The following is a 15,816-nucleotide window of genomic DNA, read 5'->3' as shown; positions in this document are numbered from 1 at the left end:
TTCTGTCTGGTTCTGAGGAGTACAGTAGTTCTGTCTGGTTCTGAGGAGTACAGTAGTTCTGTCTGGTTCTGAGGAGTACAGTAGTTCTGTCTGTCTGGTTCTGAGGAGTACAGTAGTTCTGTCTGTCTGGTTCTGAGGAGTACAGTAGTTCTGTCTGTCTGGTTCTGAGGAGTACAGTAGTTCTGTCTGTCTGGTTCTGAGGAGTACAGTAGTTCTGTCTGTCTGGTTCTGAGGAGTTCTGTCTGGTTCTGAGGAGTACAGTAGTTCTGTCTGGTTCTGAGGAGTACAGTAGTTCTGTCTGGTTCTGAGGAGTACAGTAATTCTGTCTGGTTCTGAGGAGTACAGTAATTCTGTCTGTCTGTTTCTGAGGAGTACAGTAATTCTGTCTGTCTGGTTCTGAGGAGTACAGTAATTCTGTCTGTCTGGTTCTGAGGAGTACAGTAGTTCTGTCTGTCTGGTTTTGAGGAGTACAGTAGTTCTGTCTGTCTGGTTCTGAGGAGTACAGCAGTTCTGTCTGGTTCTGAGGAGTACAGCAGTTCTGTCTGGTTCTGAGTAGTTCTTTCTGTCTGGTTCTGAGTAGTTATGTCTGTCTGGTTCTGAGTAGTTATGTCTGTCTGGTTCTGAGGAGTACAGTAGTTCTGTCTGGTTCTGAGGAGTACAGTAGTTCTGTCTGTCTGGTTCTGAGGGGTTCTGTCTGGTTCTGAGGAGTACAGTAGTTCTGTCTGGTTCTGAGGAGTACAGTAGTTCTGTCTGGTTCTGAGGAGTACAGTAGTTCTTTCTGGTTCTGAGGAGTACAGTAGTTCTTTCTGTCTGGGTCAAAGCACACAGGCAACAGCCAGGTTATTTAAAGCTCCACTCCAGATTTATTTCAACGGTTAGAGAGATACCTGCTGGCGCTGGGTTAGGGTTGGGTTAGGGTTGGGTTAGGGTTAGGGTTAGGGTTAGGGGTTAGACTCATTCTCCCCTCTGCAGCTGGAGACAATCTGCCAATAGCCAGTGACCGCTGCCTGGGAGGCGTGGACGCAGCACCCTGACCCCTCCCCCAGGGAAACAGGTGGTGGAGGACCATATCATGGTCTCTGCTCGCCAGACTCTCCTCCTCCATCTGGAGGGTCAGCAACGGCTGATTAGCTTGGCATTTCAGCTTCCAGTACCGATACATGAAGTGGACTGTCTCCTGGTTCAGCTGCAGGGCCTGGGACACCTCCTGTTGTAGCAGCTTCTCCAGCTGCTGTAGTCTGATGTGACGGAGGTTCAGGGCCTCCGCTGGGTTGGGGACTGGATGAGGAACTTCATCTCCTCTGAGTCTTCCTCCCCTACTCCCCTCCTCGTCCTCTCCTCCCACCAGACCAGAGTGTTTGGGGCAGACTTGGCATTTGGGCGAGATGCCGAGAGCACAGGTCTGACACAGCCAGCTACCCTTTGGTACCTTCAGAATCCCATAACACACCTGGAACATACAGAACACAGCCAGACAGTTTGGCCATTGAAGAGCATAATTACGAGCGGTATTTAACACGGTCTAAATGAAACTAAAGCCATACCTGGTGAACACAGATGTTGCACTTGTCGCAGAACACCATCTCATTGTTGTCCTCGTCTTCAGGTGACCGGCACACATCACACACGACGTCTTCGTCGCACTCCATGCCAAACCCCTCCTCCGTTGCTATGGGACGCCGCTCAAACTCCTCCAATGCTCTCTCCATGGTGGTCTCATCCAGCACAGCCATGCCTGGAGAACAGTAAACGGTAATATACTGCTGGGTCGCGGGTATCTGAGTGTAAAAAATCCTCCAGTCTGAACATAATAAACCAGGTAGAAAGTGTGTAGAAATGATAATGAACTTACATGTGTAAAATAATGTTAACCAATGTAAAATGACCAACTATGTGGTCTCGAACCAGTGAGTTTAGAAAATGAAGAAAACGGGCACCAATAAAACACAAGAGGTGGGAATGTTCTTCCCTTGACATATAACTGCTACATTACCAATATTATATTGGATCGCTCTACAGACAAAACCAGTAGAGAACCCCTGGTCTAGACTAACCCTCCAGTAGAGAACCCCTGGTCTAGACTAACCCCTAACCCTCCAGTAGAGAACCCCTGGTCTAGACTAACCCCTAACCCTCCAGTAGAGAACTCCTGGTCTAGACTAACCCCTAACCCTCCAGTAGAGAACCACTGGTCTAGACTAACCCTCCAGTAGAGAACCACTGGTCTAGACTAACCCCTAACCCTCCAGTAGAGAACTCCTGGTCTAGACTAACCCCTAACCCTCCAGTAGAGAACCACTGGTCTAGACTAACCCTCCAGTAGAGAACCACTGGTCTAGACTAACCCCTAACCCTCCAGTAGAGAACCACTGGTCTAGACTAACCCTCCAGTAGAGAACCCCTGGTCTAGACTAACCCTCCAGTAGAGAACCCCTGGTCTAGACTAACCACTAACCCTCCAGTAGAGAACCCCTGGTCTAGACTAACCCTCCAGTAGAGAACCACTGGTCTAGACTAACCCCTAACCCTCCAGTAGAGAACCCCTGGTCTAGACTAACCCTCCAGTAGAGAACCCCTGGTCTAGACTAACCCCTAACCCTCCAGTAGAGAACCCCTGGTCTAGATTAACCCCTAACCCTCCAGTAGAGAACCCCTGGTCTAGACTAACCCCTAACCCTCCAGTAGAGAACCCCTGGTCTAGACTAACCCCTAACCCTCCAGTAGAGAACCCCTGGTCTAGACTAACCCCTAACCCTCCAGTAGAGAACCACTGGTCTAGACTAACCCTCCAGTAGAGAACCCCTGGTCTAGACTAACCCTCCAGTAGAGAACCCCTGGTCTAGACTAACCCTCCAGTAGAGAACCCCTGGTCTAGACTAACCCTCCAGTAGAGAACCCCTGGTCTAGACTAACCCCTAATCCTCCAGTAGAGAACCCCTGGTCTAGACTAACCCCTAACCCTCCAGTAGAGAACCCCTGGTCTAGATTAACCCCTAACCCTCCAGTAGAGAACCCCTGGTCTAGATTAACCCTCCAGTAGAGAACCCCTGGTCTAGATTAACCCCTAACCCTCCATAGTTGTCTCATCCAGCATAGCCATGCCTGGGGAACAGATGACATTAAAGGGATAGTGCATCATGCTAGTTGTTCCTGTAGACTTCCAGTCAACGCTAGTTGGCAATGACTCCAGAAACAACCTGAAAACTGCACAAGGAGACATTCAAATGTTCTCCATGAGTTAAGATAAGTAGAAGAAATGACTATTCCTTTAAACACAGTATTATAGTACATTCTAACCCCAACCCTCTCTCCATGGTCATCTTGTCCAGCAGCCCCATGCCTGGAGAACAGACACAGTCAACACTATGTAGGGCTGAACCACGACACAGTCAACACTATGTAGGGCTGAACCACGACACAGTCAACACTATGTAGGGCTGAACCACGACACAGTCAACACTATGTAGTGCTGAACCACGACACAGTCAACACTATGTAGTGCTGAACCACGACACAGTCAACACTATGTAGTGCTGAACCACGACACAGTCAACACTATGTAGTGCTGAACCACGACACAGTCAACACTATGTAGTGCTGAACCACGACACAGTCAACACTATGTAGTGCTGAACCACGACACAGTCAACACTATGTAGTGCTGAACCACGACACAGTCAACACTATGTAGTGCTGAACCACGACACAGTCAACACTATGCAGCACTGAACCACGACAGAGTCAACACTACGTAGCGCTGAACCGCGACACAGTCAACGCTACGTAGGGCTGAACCACGACACAGTCAACACTACGTAGGGCTGAACCACGACACAGTCAACACTACGTAGGGCTGAACCACGACACAGTCAACACTACGTAGGGCTGAACCACGACACAGTCAACACTATACAGTCAACACTACGCAGCACTGAACCGCGACAGTCAACACTACGCAGAACTGAACCGCGACAGTCAACACTACGCAGCACTGAACCACTACAGTCAACACTCTACAGTCAACGCTACACAGTGCTGAACCATGACAAAGTCAACACTACACAGTGCTGAACCATGACAAAGTCAACACTACATAGCGCTGAACCACGACCGTCAACACAACATAACGCTGAACCACGACAGTCAACACTACATAGCGCTGAACCACGATACAGTCAACACTACATAGCGCTGAACCACGACAGTCGACACTACGTAGGGCTGAACCACGACACAGTCGACACTAAACAGCGCTGAACCACGACACAGTCAACACTACATAGCGCTGAACCACGACACAGTCAACACTACACAGTCAACACTACACAGTCAACACTACACAGCGCTGAACCACGACAGTCAACACTACATAGCGCTGAACCACGACACAGTCAACACTACAGTCAACACTACAGTGCTGAACCATGACACAGTCAACATTATACAGTCAACGCTACACAGTGCTGAACCATGACAAAGTCAACACTACACAGTGCTGAACCATGACAAAGTCAACACTACATAGCGCTGAACCACGACAGTCAACACTACATAGCGCTGAACCACTACAGTCAACACTACAGTGCTGAACCATGACAGTCAACACTACACAGTCAACGCTACACAGCGCTGAACCACGACACAGTCAAAGCTACATAGCGCTGAACCACGACAGTCAACACTACATAGCGCTGAACCACGACACAGTCAACACTACATAGCGCTGAACCACGACACAGTCAACACTACATAGCGCTGAACCACGACACAGTCAACACTACATAGCGCTGAACCACGATGCAGTCAACACTACATAGCGCTGAACCACGACGCAGTCAACACTACGCAGCGCTGAACCACGACACAGTCAACACTACTCAGCGCTGAACCACGACACAGTCAACACTACATAGCGCTGAACCATGACAGTCAACACTACACAGTCAACACTACACAGTCAACACTACTCAGCGCTGAACCACGACACAGTCAACACTACTCAGCGCTGAACCACGACACAGTCAACACTACATAGCGCTGAACCACGACACAGTCAACACTACAGAGTCAACACAACAGTGCTGAACCATGACAGTCAACACTACACAGTCAACGCTACACAGCGCTGAACCACGACACAGTCAAAGCTACATAGCGCTGAACCACGACAGTCAACACTACGTAGGGCTGAACCACGACACAGTCAACACTACACAGCGCTGAACCACGACACAGTCAACACTACATAGCGATGAACCACGACACAGTCAACACCACACAGTCAACACTACACAGTGCTGAACAATGACACAGTCAACACTACACAGTGCTGAACCATGACACAGTCAACACTACACAGCGCTGAACCACGACACAGTCAACACTACACAGTCAACACTACACAGTCAACACTACTCAGCGCTGAACCACGACACAGTCAACACTACATAGCGCTGAACCATGACAGTCAAAGCTACACAGTCAACGCTACACAGCGCTGAACCACGACACAGTCAACACTACATAGCGCTGAACCACGACAGTCAACACTACATAGCGCTGAACCACGACACAGTCAACACTACATAGCGCTGAACCATGACAGTCAACACTACACAGTCAACACTACACAGTCAACACTACTCAGCGCTGAACCACGACAGTCAACACTACATAGCGCTGAACCACGACACAGTCAACACTATATAGCGCTGAACCACGACACAGTCAACACTACACAGTCAACACTACAGTGCTGAACCATGACACAGTCAACACTACACAGTGAACGCTACAGTCAACGCTACACAGCGCTGAACCACGACACAGTCAACACTACATAGCGCTGAACCACGACACAGTCAACACTACATAGCGCTGAACCACGACGCAGTCAACACTACACAGCGCTGAACCACGACAGTCAGCACTACACAGCGCTGAACCACAACACAGTCAACACTACGCAGCGCTGAACCACAACACAGTCAACACTACACAGCGCTGAACCACGACACAGTCAACACTACATAGCGCTGAACCACGACAGTCAACACTACACAGTCAACACTACACAGTCAACACTACAGTGCTGAACCATGACAGTCAACACTACACAGTCAACGCTACACAGCGCTGAACCACGACAGTCAACACTACATAGCGCTGAACCACGACAGTCAACACTACATAGCTCTGAACCACGACAGTCAACACTACATAGCTCTGAACCACGACACAGTCAACAATACATAGCGCTGAACCACGACACAGTCAACACTACATAGCGCTGAACCACGACACAGTCAACACTACATAGCGCTGAACCACGACACAGTCAACACTACACAGTCAACACTACTCAGCGCTGAACCACGACACAGTCAACACTACATAGCGCTGAACCACGACAGTCAACACTACATAGCGCTGAACCACGACACAGTCAACACTACATAGCGCTGAACCATGTCACAGTCAACATTATACAGTCAACGCTACACAGTCAACACTACATAGCGCTGAACCACGACAGTCAACACTACATAGCGCTGAACCACGACACAGTCAACACTACAGTGCTGAACCATGACAGTCAACGCTACACAGTCAACACTACACAGCGCTGAACCACGACACAGTCAACACTACACAGCGCTGAACCACGACACAGTCAACACTACATAGCGCTGAACCACGACACAATCAACACTACATAGCGCTGAACCAAGACAGTCAACACTACACAGCGCTGAACCACGACACAGTCAACACTACATAGCGCTGAACCACGACACAGTCAACACTACATAGCGCTGAACCACGACACAGTCAACACTACACTACACAGTGCTGAACCATGACACAGTCAACACTTTACAGTCAACACTACGTAGGGCTGAACCACGACACAGTCAACACTACACAGCGCTGAACCACGACAGTCTACACTACACAGCGCTGAACCACGACAGTCAACACTACGTAGGGCTGAACCACGACACAGTCAACACTACGTAGGGCTGAACCACGACACAGTCAACACTACGTAGGGCTGAACCACGACAGTCAACACTACATAGGGCTGAACCACGACACAGTCAACACAACGTAGGGCTGAACCACGACACAGTCAACACTACGTAGGGCTGAACCACGACGCAGTCAACACTACGTAGGGCTGAACCACGACGCAGTCAACACTACATAGTGCTGAACCACGACACAGTCAACACTACATAGTGCTGAACCACGACACAGTCAACACTACGTAGGGCTGAACCACGACACAGTCAACACGACACAGTCAACACGACACAGTCAACACGACACAGTCAACACGACACAGTCAACACGACACAGTGAGCTGAACAACCGTAGTTGAGGTAGATCTACTGACCCATCAGAGTGAAGTGGTGGTTGATGAGCTCCAGCCAGGCCACGTCAGTGTCGTTGAGGTCGTATCGACACGTCCCCTCAGCCAGGGTCTGAATGTCCACGTACCCCGGCGCCCCTGAACACCCCGAACGGATCCACTTCTTGGGCTTCAAGAACATCACCTCCATCCCCTTCTCAGCCACCACCCTAAGGAGCCGAGATAGTTAGATATTAGGCCTGGGACGATACCAATTTCGCAATACTCGTTGGTATTGTGGCAAGGAAACACTCAGATGTATCATCACAGCCCTATTGGATATTAGAAACAACAAGTAGGCATTGGTCTAAAATTCACGAGCCCCACAATACCTACTTCACCCATGCTCCACCAAGGTTTTACAGCTCACAGCTTTGACCCACTACAGTAGCTATGTTGGTATTGTACTTCAGACTGTGTAGACAGGTTGCTCAGGATTCAAACCTTCTCAAACAGCCTGATTCATACTGTTAGAAGAGGAATTCCACAATAATGTGATTTATACTGCACAAAGACAGACATACACAGAGAGACAGACATATGTAGGCTACATGTCCTACCAGGCCACATGGCACATGTCCTACCAGGCTGCAGACTGAGGAATGGTGTTTAGGCTACATGTCCTACCAGGCTACAGGCTGAGGGATGGTGTTTAGGCTACATGTCCTACCAGGCTACATGTCCTACCGGGCTACATGTCCTACCGGGCTACATGCTGAGGGATGGTGTTTAGGCTACATGTCCTACCAGGCTACATGTCCTACCAGGCTACATGTCCTACCGGGCTACATGTCCTACCGGGCTACATGTCCTACCGGGCTACATGTCCTACCGGGCTACATGCTGAGGGATGGTGTTTAGGCTACATGTCCTACCAGGCTACATGTCCTACCAGGCTACATGTCCTACCAGGCTACATGTCCTACCAGGCTACATGTCCTACCGGGCTACATGTCCTACCGGGCTACATGTCCTACCGGGCTACATGTCCTACCGGGCTACAGGCTGAGGGATGGTGTTTAGGCTACATGTCCTACCAGGCTACATGTCCTACCGGGCTACATGTCCTACCGGGCTACAGGCTGAGGGATGGTGTTTAGGCTACATGTCCTACCAGGCTACATGTCCTACCGGGCTACAAGCTGAGGGATGGTGTTTAGGCTACATGTCCTACCGGGCTACATGTCCTACCAGGCTACAGGCTGGGGGATGGTGTTTAGGCTACATGTCCTACCAGGCTACATGTCCTACCGGGCTACATGTCCTACCGGGCTACAGGCTGAGGGATGGTGTTTAGGCTACATGTCCTACCAGGCTACATGTCCTACCGGGCTACAGGCTGAGGGATGGTGTTTAGAGTACATGTCCTACCAGGCTACATGTCCTACCGGGCTACAGGCTGGGGGATGGTGTTTAGTCTACAGGTTCTACCAGGCTACATGTCCTACCAGGCTACAGGCTGGGGGATGGTGTTTAGGCTACATGTCCTACCAGGCTACATGTCCTACCAGGCTACATGTCCTACCAGGCTACATGTCCTACCAGGCTACAGGCTGAGGGATGGTGTTTAGGCTACATGTCCTACCGGGCTACAGGCTGAAGGATGGTGTTTAGGCTACATGTCCTACCAGGCTACATGTCCTACAGGCTGAGGGATGGTGTTTAGGCTACATGTCCTACCAGGCTACATGTCCTACCGGGCTACAGGCTGGGGGATGGTGTTTAGAGTACATGTCCTACCAGACTACATGTCCTACCGGGCTACATGTCCTACCGGGCTACAGGCTGGGGGATGGTGTTTAGGCTACATGTCCTACCAGGCTACATGTCCTACCAGGCTACAGGCTGGGGGATGGTGTTTAGGCTACATGTCCTACCAGGCTACATGTCCTACCAGGCTACATGTCCTACCAGGCTACAGGCTGAGGGATGGTGTTTAGGCTACATGTCCTACCGGGCTACAGGCTGAAGGATGGTGTTTAGGCTACATGTCCTACCAGGCTACATGTCCTACAGGCTGGGGGATGGTGTTTAGGCTACATGTCCTACCGGGCTACATGTCCTACCGGGCTACAGGCTGAGGGATGTGTTTAGGCTACATGTCCTACTGGGCTACAGGCTGAGGGATGGTGTTTAGGCTACATGTCCTACCGGGCTACATGTCCTACCAGGCTACATGCTGAGGGATGTTCAGGCTACATGTCCTACCGGGCTACATGTCCTACCGGGCTACATGTCCTACCGGACTACATGTCCTACCGGACTACATGTCCTACCGGGCTACATGCTGGGGGATGGTGTTTAGGCTACATGTCCTACCAGGCTACATGTCCTACCAGGCTACAGGCTGGGGGATGGTGTTTAGGCTACATGTCCTACCAGGCCACATGTCCTACCGGGCTACAGGCTGGGGGATGGTGTTTAGGCTACATGTCCTACCAGGCTACATCTCCTACCAGGCTACTAGTCCTACAGGGCTACAGGCTGAGGGATGGTGTTTAGGCTACATGTCCTACCAGGCTACATGTCCTACCAGGCTACAGGCTGAGGGATGGTGTTTAGGCTACATGTCCTACCGGGCTACAGGCTGAGGGATGGTGTTTAGGCTACATGTCCTACCAGGCTACGTCCTACCAGGCTACATGTCCTACCAGGCTACAGGCTGGGGGATGGTGTTTAGGCTACATGTCCTACCAGGCTACATGTCCTACCAGGCTACAGGCTGGGGGATGGCGTTTAGGCTACATATCCTACCAGGCTACATGTCCTACCAGGCTACATGTCCTACCAGGCTACAGGCTGAGGGATGGCGTTTAGGCTACATATCCTACCAGGCTACATATCCTACCAGGCTACATATCCTACCAGGCTACATGTCCTACCAGGCTACATGTCCTACCAGGCTACAGGCTGGGGGATGTGTTTAGGCTACATGTCCTACCGGGCTACAGGCTGAGGGATGTTCAGGCTACATGTCCTACCGGGCTACATGTCCTACCGGGCTACATGTCCTACCGGGCTACATGCTGGGGGATGGTGTTTAGGCTACATGTCCTACCAGGCTACATGTCCTACCAGGCTACAGGCTGGGGGATAGTGTTTAGGCTACATGTCCTACCAGGCCACATGTCCTACCGGGCTACAGGCTGGGGGATGGTGTTTAGGCTACATGTCCTACCAGGCTACATCTCCTACCAGGCTACTAGTCCTACAGGGCTACAGGCTGGGGGATGGTGTTTAGGCTACATGTCCTACCGGGCTACAGGCTGAGGGATGGTGTTTAGGCTACATGTCCTACCAGGCTACGTCCTACCAGGCTACATGTCCTACCAGGCTACAGGCTGGGGGATGGTGTTTAGGCTACATGTCCTACCAGGCTACATGTCCTACCAGGCTACAGGCTGGGGGATGGCGTTTAGGCTACATATCCTACCAGGCTACATGTCCTACCAGGCTACATGTCCTACCAGGCTACAGGCTGGGGGATGTGTTTAGGCTACATGTCCTACCGGGCTACAGGCTGAGAGATGGTGTTTAGGCTACATGTCTTACAGGCCGATGGATGTTCAGGCTACATGTCCTACCGGGCTACATGTCCTACCGGGCTACATGTCCTACCGGGCTACATGTCCTACCGGGCTACATGTCCTACCGGACTACATGCTGGGGGATGGTGTTTAGGCTACATGTCCTACCAGGCTACATGTCCTACCAGGCTACAGGCTGGGGGATGGTGTTTAGGCTACATGTCCTACCAGGCTACATGTCCTACCAGGCTACATGTCCTACCAGGCTACATGTCCTACCGGGCTACAGGCTGGGGGATGGCGTGTGGGCTGACAGGGACCTGGACTCCCTTCTCCCACTCCCGTCTCCAGGGATCGACCAGGACGTAATAATCCTCTGGGTTCAGATGGTACTCGTCATGGAGCTTCATGGCCGTGATGAAGTCTGTCCTGAACACCTGCACAACACAGGGACAAAGACGTCATAGACACCACTACCTGCAGCATAGAGACATAAGAACATTCACTATATACCTGCACAACACAGGGACAAAGACAGACGGATCATTCACTAAATACCTGGGACATGTATACTTCCTTCAGCAGTACACAGCAATAGGCCAACAAAAGGGGTTAAGTTAGTGGGGTGACATACCTCTGTGGGCTTCATCCCATTGGCTCTCCTGAGTTGAGAATGTTGCGACCAAGAAGTGGAGTTACCTTCGAGAAGACAGAGGAATTAATAAAATCAGACTTCAGCCATCTCAATTCTCCTTGGAGCTCATCTTAAACCGACATTTAGGCCTAATCATTTCTACCAAACTTCTGCAACTTGATGGGTATCTGACTGTAAGCTGAAGTCTTTCTATGCCACTAGCGTAGAGGCCTATCTATGGTCCTGTAAGACACTAGAAGATATAGTCCTTTATGTAGTCCTTTATGTAGTCCTTTATGTAGTCCTTTATGTAGTCCTTTATGTAGTCCTTTATGTAGTCCTGTGAAATGTATGGAACCACTGCTGGTGTTCTGTTTCTCCCATCTTTCCTGCCTGACCTGCCAAGACATCTTTAAATGTCCAGTAGCGCTGTCTGGCACGACTCTCTCTCTGCCTGGTCTGGAGAGCCTCTGTCTCTCTGCTCCTACTCTCTCTCTGCCTGGTCTGGAGAGCCTCTGACTCTCTGCTCCTACTCTCTCTCTGCCTGGTCTGGAGAGCCTCTGTCTCTCTGCTCCTACTCTCTCTCTGCCTGGTCTGGAGAGCCTCTGTCTCTCTGCTCCTACTCTCTCTCTGCCTGGTCTGGAGAGCCTCTGTCTCTCTGCTCCTACTCTCTCTCCGCCTGGTCTGGACAGCCTCTGTCTCTCTGCTCCTACTCTCTCTCCGTGTCTCTCTGGTCAATCTCCTGAGCCTTCCTGAACACCAAGTACAGCAGAGAATCAACAACAGGCCTATGAAATGACTTGTTTTCGAGTCTGAATAAGAGCTAACTGGACAGTTCTAGACATGATCTTGGAGAAATCACTGGCGCAACAATATTTTTCATAGAAATATAGTCAGTCTGAAGAGTAGTTTGGGGTTAGTTTAGCGCTCCAAAACCCTTCTCCATATATAGGGTTTCCAGCGGTTACATTCGCCCACATTTGGCATCGCTGTGTTAACATTTAGGAAGTCAATAATCATCGCTTTCAAAACATTTTTCAAAACATATGTTGATATGCCCCTTATCTTTCATATCAGCCAGGAATTATCTTCCAAATAAAAAAAGTAGACTCACTGTAGCAGATAATGCACAGATCCACAAGCTGCGTGTGCCTCCAGTTGAAAAACGACACTTCCGGTCCAAATAGCTTACGCACAGGTGTTCGGAGCACGCTAGATAACTAATTAGCACAGGTGGTGGCCTATGTCTTCGTAAAACAAGCAAACTCCCATGGTCAGACGATACTATCATCATAGGCCTAAAGCTATCTCTAACCCTATCATCATAGGCCTAAAGCTATCTCTAACCCTATCATCATAGGCCTAAAGCTATCTCTAACCCTATCATCATAGGCCTAAAGCTATCTCTAACCCTATCATCATAGGCCTAAAGCTATCTCTAACCCTATCATCATAGGCCTAAAGCTATCTCTAACCCTATCATCATAGGCCTAAAGCTATCTCTAACCCTATCATCATAGGCCTAAAGCTATCTCTAACCCTATCATCATAGGCCTAAAGCTATCTCTAACCCTATCATCATAGGCCTAAAGCTATCTCTAACCCTATCATCATAGGCCTAAAGCTATCTCTAACCCTATCATCATAGGCCTAAAGCTATCTCTAACCCTATCATCATAGGCCTAAAGCTATCTAACCCTATCATCATAGGCCTAAAGCTATCTAACCCTATCATCATAGGCCTAAAGCTATCTAACCCTAGCATCATAGGCCTAAAGCTATCTAACCCTATCATCATAGGCCTAAAGCTATCTAACCCTATCATCATAGGCCTAAAGCTATCTTACCCTAACCCTATCATCATAGGCCTAAAGCTATCTAACCCTAACATCATAGGCCTAAAGCTATCTAACCCTAACCCTATCATCATAGGCCTAAAGCAGTCCACATCTATGAATGGGGTCGGGTGACTAGTTGAAGAGGGTGCTTACTTCCATTGTCAGAGTCTTCGCTGCTGCTTGGATGTCGACTTCTCTTCATGATCAGTCTTGGCGAGGTTAAGATCTAATGGTGTAATCTGAAAAGAGGAGATTCATAACCAACTACACAGTCCAGACAGATTCCTCTGCTGCCAAGTACCCAACACTTTCACTAGACCAAACATGGCTGCCATCTGCCATGACTTCTCATCATCTCAACCAGAGTTTTTGCACTGACGATTAGTATGATAGATAATGTGGTGGCAAATTTTATGGTTTTTTATTTTATTTAACTAGGCAAGTCAGTTAATTCTTATTTACAATGACGGCCTACACCGGTCAAACCCGGATGACGCTGGTCCAATTGTGCGCCGCCCTATGTATCTAGTACTGGTCAGTTATAAGATGGTCACCTCACCCACCGTCACACAAAAGTGCTAATCACTAACGTTATTCATGCACCAGTGTCAAGGCTCCTAGCTAGCTAGGAACAAGCGAAGCACCCGTCTACTACTGACAGGGTTTATTCCCATCTGAGACGTCAAGCAAAACACATGTAAAAACTGGTACTAAAAATCATTGTTTACGTCACAATGACCAGCCGTGGTCTGAACGTTCCACAACGTTGTGCCCTGCTGAACACGCCCAAACAACTAGTTAGTAGCGAATCTACTAACTCACCGGGGCGGCAGGTAGCCTAGTGGGTAGAGCGTTGGACTAGTAACCAGCAGGTAGCCTAGTGGTTAGAGCGTTGGACTAGTAACCAGCAGGTAGCCTTGTGGTTAGAGTGTTGGACTAGTAACCAGCAGGTAGCCTTGTGGTTAGAGTGTCGGACTAGTAACCAGCAGGTAGCCTAGTGGTTAGAGCGTTGGACTAGTAACCGAAAGGTAGATTGAATCCCCGAGCTGTCAAAGTACAAATCTGTCGTTCTGCCCCCTGAACAAGGCAGTTAACCCACTGTTCCTAGGCTGTCATTATAAATAAGAATTTGTTAATAACTGACTTGCCTAGTTAAATAAAAAATATTGACCAAGCACAACGTGTCATCACAAACACACATGTGCCTAATTAGCTAACGATACACGAACAACTGAATAGGAGAACATGTTTGTTTGTTGTTTGTCACTAAAAGATTCGCCTACCTGACGTGCCAACTTAGCAGCATGTCACTCGCTCGCAAACCGAAGATACTGATAACTAACACTGTACCCTAGCTGGTAATCTTCTTTGATTAGGTTTGTCGGTTGACATCCAATATATGTCGCATTACCGCCACCTACTAGATTGGAGTATAACTCCCTTTGCTTGAAAATCAACAAATACAAATAAATCAACAAATACCATACCATCTAACCCTACACTCTACCCTACACTCTACCATACCATCTAACCCTACACTCTACCATACCATCTAACCCTACACTCTACCCTACACTCTACCATACCATCTAACCCTACACTCTACCCTACCATCTAACCCTACACTCTACCCTACACTCTACCATACCATCTAACCCTACACTCTACCCTACCTCTACCATACCATCTAACCCTACCTCTACCATACCATCTAACCCTACACTCTACCATACCATCTAACCCTACACTCTACCATACCATCTAACCCTACACTCTACCACACCATCTAACCCTACACTCTACCATACCATCTAACCCTACACTCTACCCTACACTCTACCATACCATCTAACCCTACACTCTACCCTACACTCTACCATACCATCTAACCCTACACTCTACCATACCATCTAACCCTACACTCTACCCTACACTCTACCATACCATCTAACCCTACACTCTACCCTACACTCTACCCTACACTCTACCCTACACTCTACCATACCATCTAACCCTACACTCTACCATACCATCTAACCCTACACTCTACCCTACACTCTACCATACCATCTAACCCTACACTCTACCCTACACTCTACCATACCATCTAACCCTACACTCTACCCTACACTCTACCATACCATCTAACCCTACACTCTACCCTACACTCTACCATACCATCTAACCCTACACTCTACCCTACACTCTACCACACCATCTAACCCTACACTCTACCCTACACTCTACCATACCATCTAACCCTACACTCTACCATACCATCTAACCCTACACTCTACCCTACACTCTACCATACCATCTAACCCTACACTCTACCCTACACTCTACCATACCATCTAACCCTACACTCTACCCTACACTCTACCCTACCATCTAACCCTACAC

General features: G+C 49.2%; 1 protein-coding gene across 3 annotated transcripts; it reads right to left on the bottom strand.

Annotated features, from left to right (window-relative positions):
• Positions 1-840: 840 nt before the first annotated feature.
• LOC115161807 (protein Jade-1) lies at positions 841-14,785 on the bottom strand. Of its 3 annotated transcripts, none has more exons than XM_029712582.1 (7): positions 14,697-14,785; positions 13,567-13,652; positions 11,576-11,640; positions 11,221-11,378; positions 7,400-7,584; positions 1,545-1,735; positions 841-1,450 (listed from the first exon to the last, which is right to left on the bottom strand). In XM_029712582.1, the coding sequence occupies exons 2-7, from the start codon at positions 13,613-13,615 to the stop codon at positions 902-904; spliced, it is 1,197 nt and encodes a 398-aa protein (XP_029568442.1). In that variant the 5' UTR covers positions 13,616-13,652; positions 14,697-14,785; the 3' UTR covers positions 841-901. The 3 variants fall into 3 exon arrangements, with proteins under 3 accessions (XP_029568442.1, XP_029568444.1, XP_029568443.1); XM_029712584.1 differs by lacking the exon at positions 14,697-14,785 and adding an exon at positions 12,690-12,822 and having other exon boundaries at positions 13,567-13,654; XM_029712583.1 differs by lacking the exons at positions 13,567-13,652; positions 14,697-14,785 and adding an exon at positions 12,690-13,494.
• Positions 14,786-15,816: the final 1,031 nt, after the last annotated feature.

Source organism: Salmo trutta, chromosome 25 (genome assembly GCF_901001165.1).
Source record: "Salmo trutta chromosome 25, fSalTru1.1, whole genome shotgun sequence".
In the NCBI taxonomy this organism is placed as follows: domain Eukaryota; kingdom Metazoa; phylum Chordata; class Actinopteri; order Salmoniformes; family Salmonidae; genus Salmo; species Salmo trutta.
The sequence above is the reverse complement of the archived record's forward strand: the minus strand, read 5'-3'. Positions and strand labels throughout refer to the sequence as shown.

Coding starts and splice junctions, on each gene's coding strand:
- LOC115161807 (XM_029712582.1), bottom strand. CDS start 13,615: ATGAAGAGAAGTCGACATCCAAGCAGCAGCGAAGACTCTGACAATGGA. Junction 11,641..13,566: donor CGAAGACTCTGACAATGGAA/GTAAGCACCCTC, acceptor GTCTTCTCGAAG/GTAACTCCACTTCTTGGTCG. Junction 1,451..1,544: donor GCAACATCTGTGTTCACCAG/GTATGGCTTTAG, acceptor TGTATGTTCCAG/GTGTGTTATGGGATTCTGAA.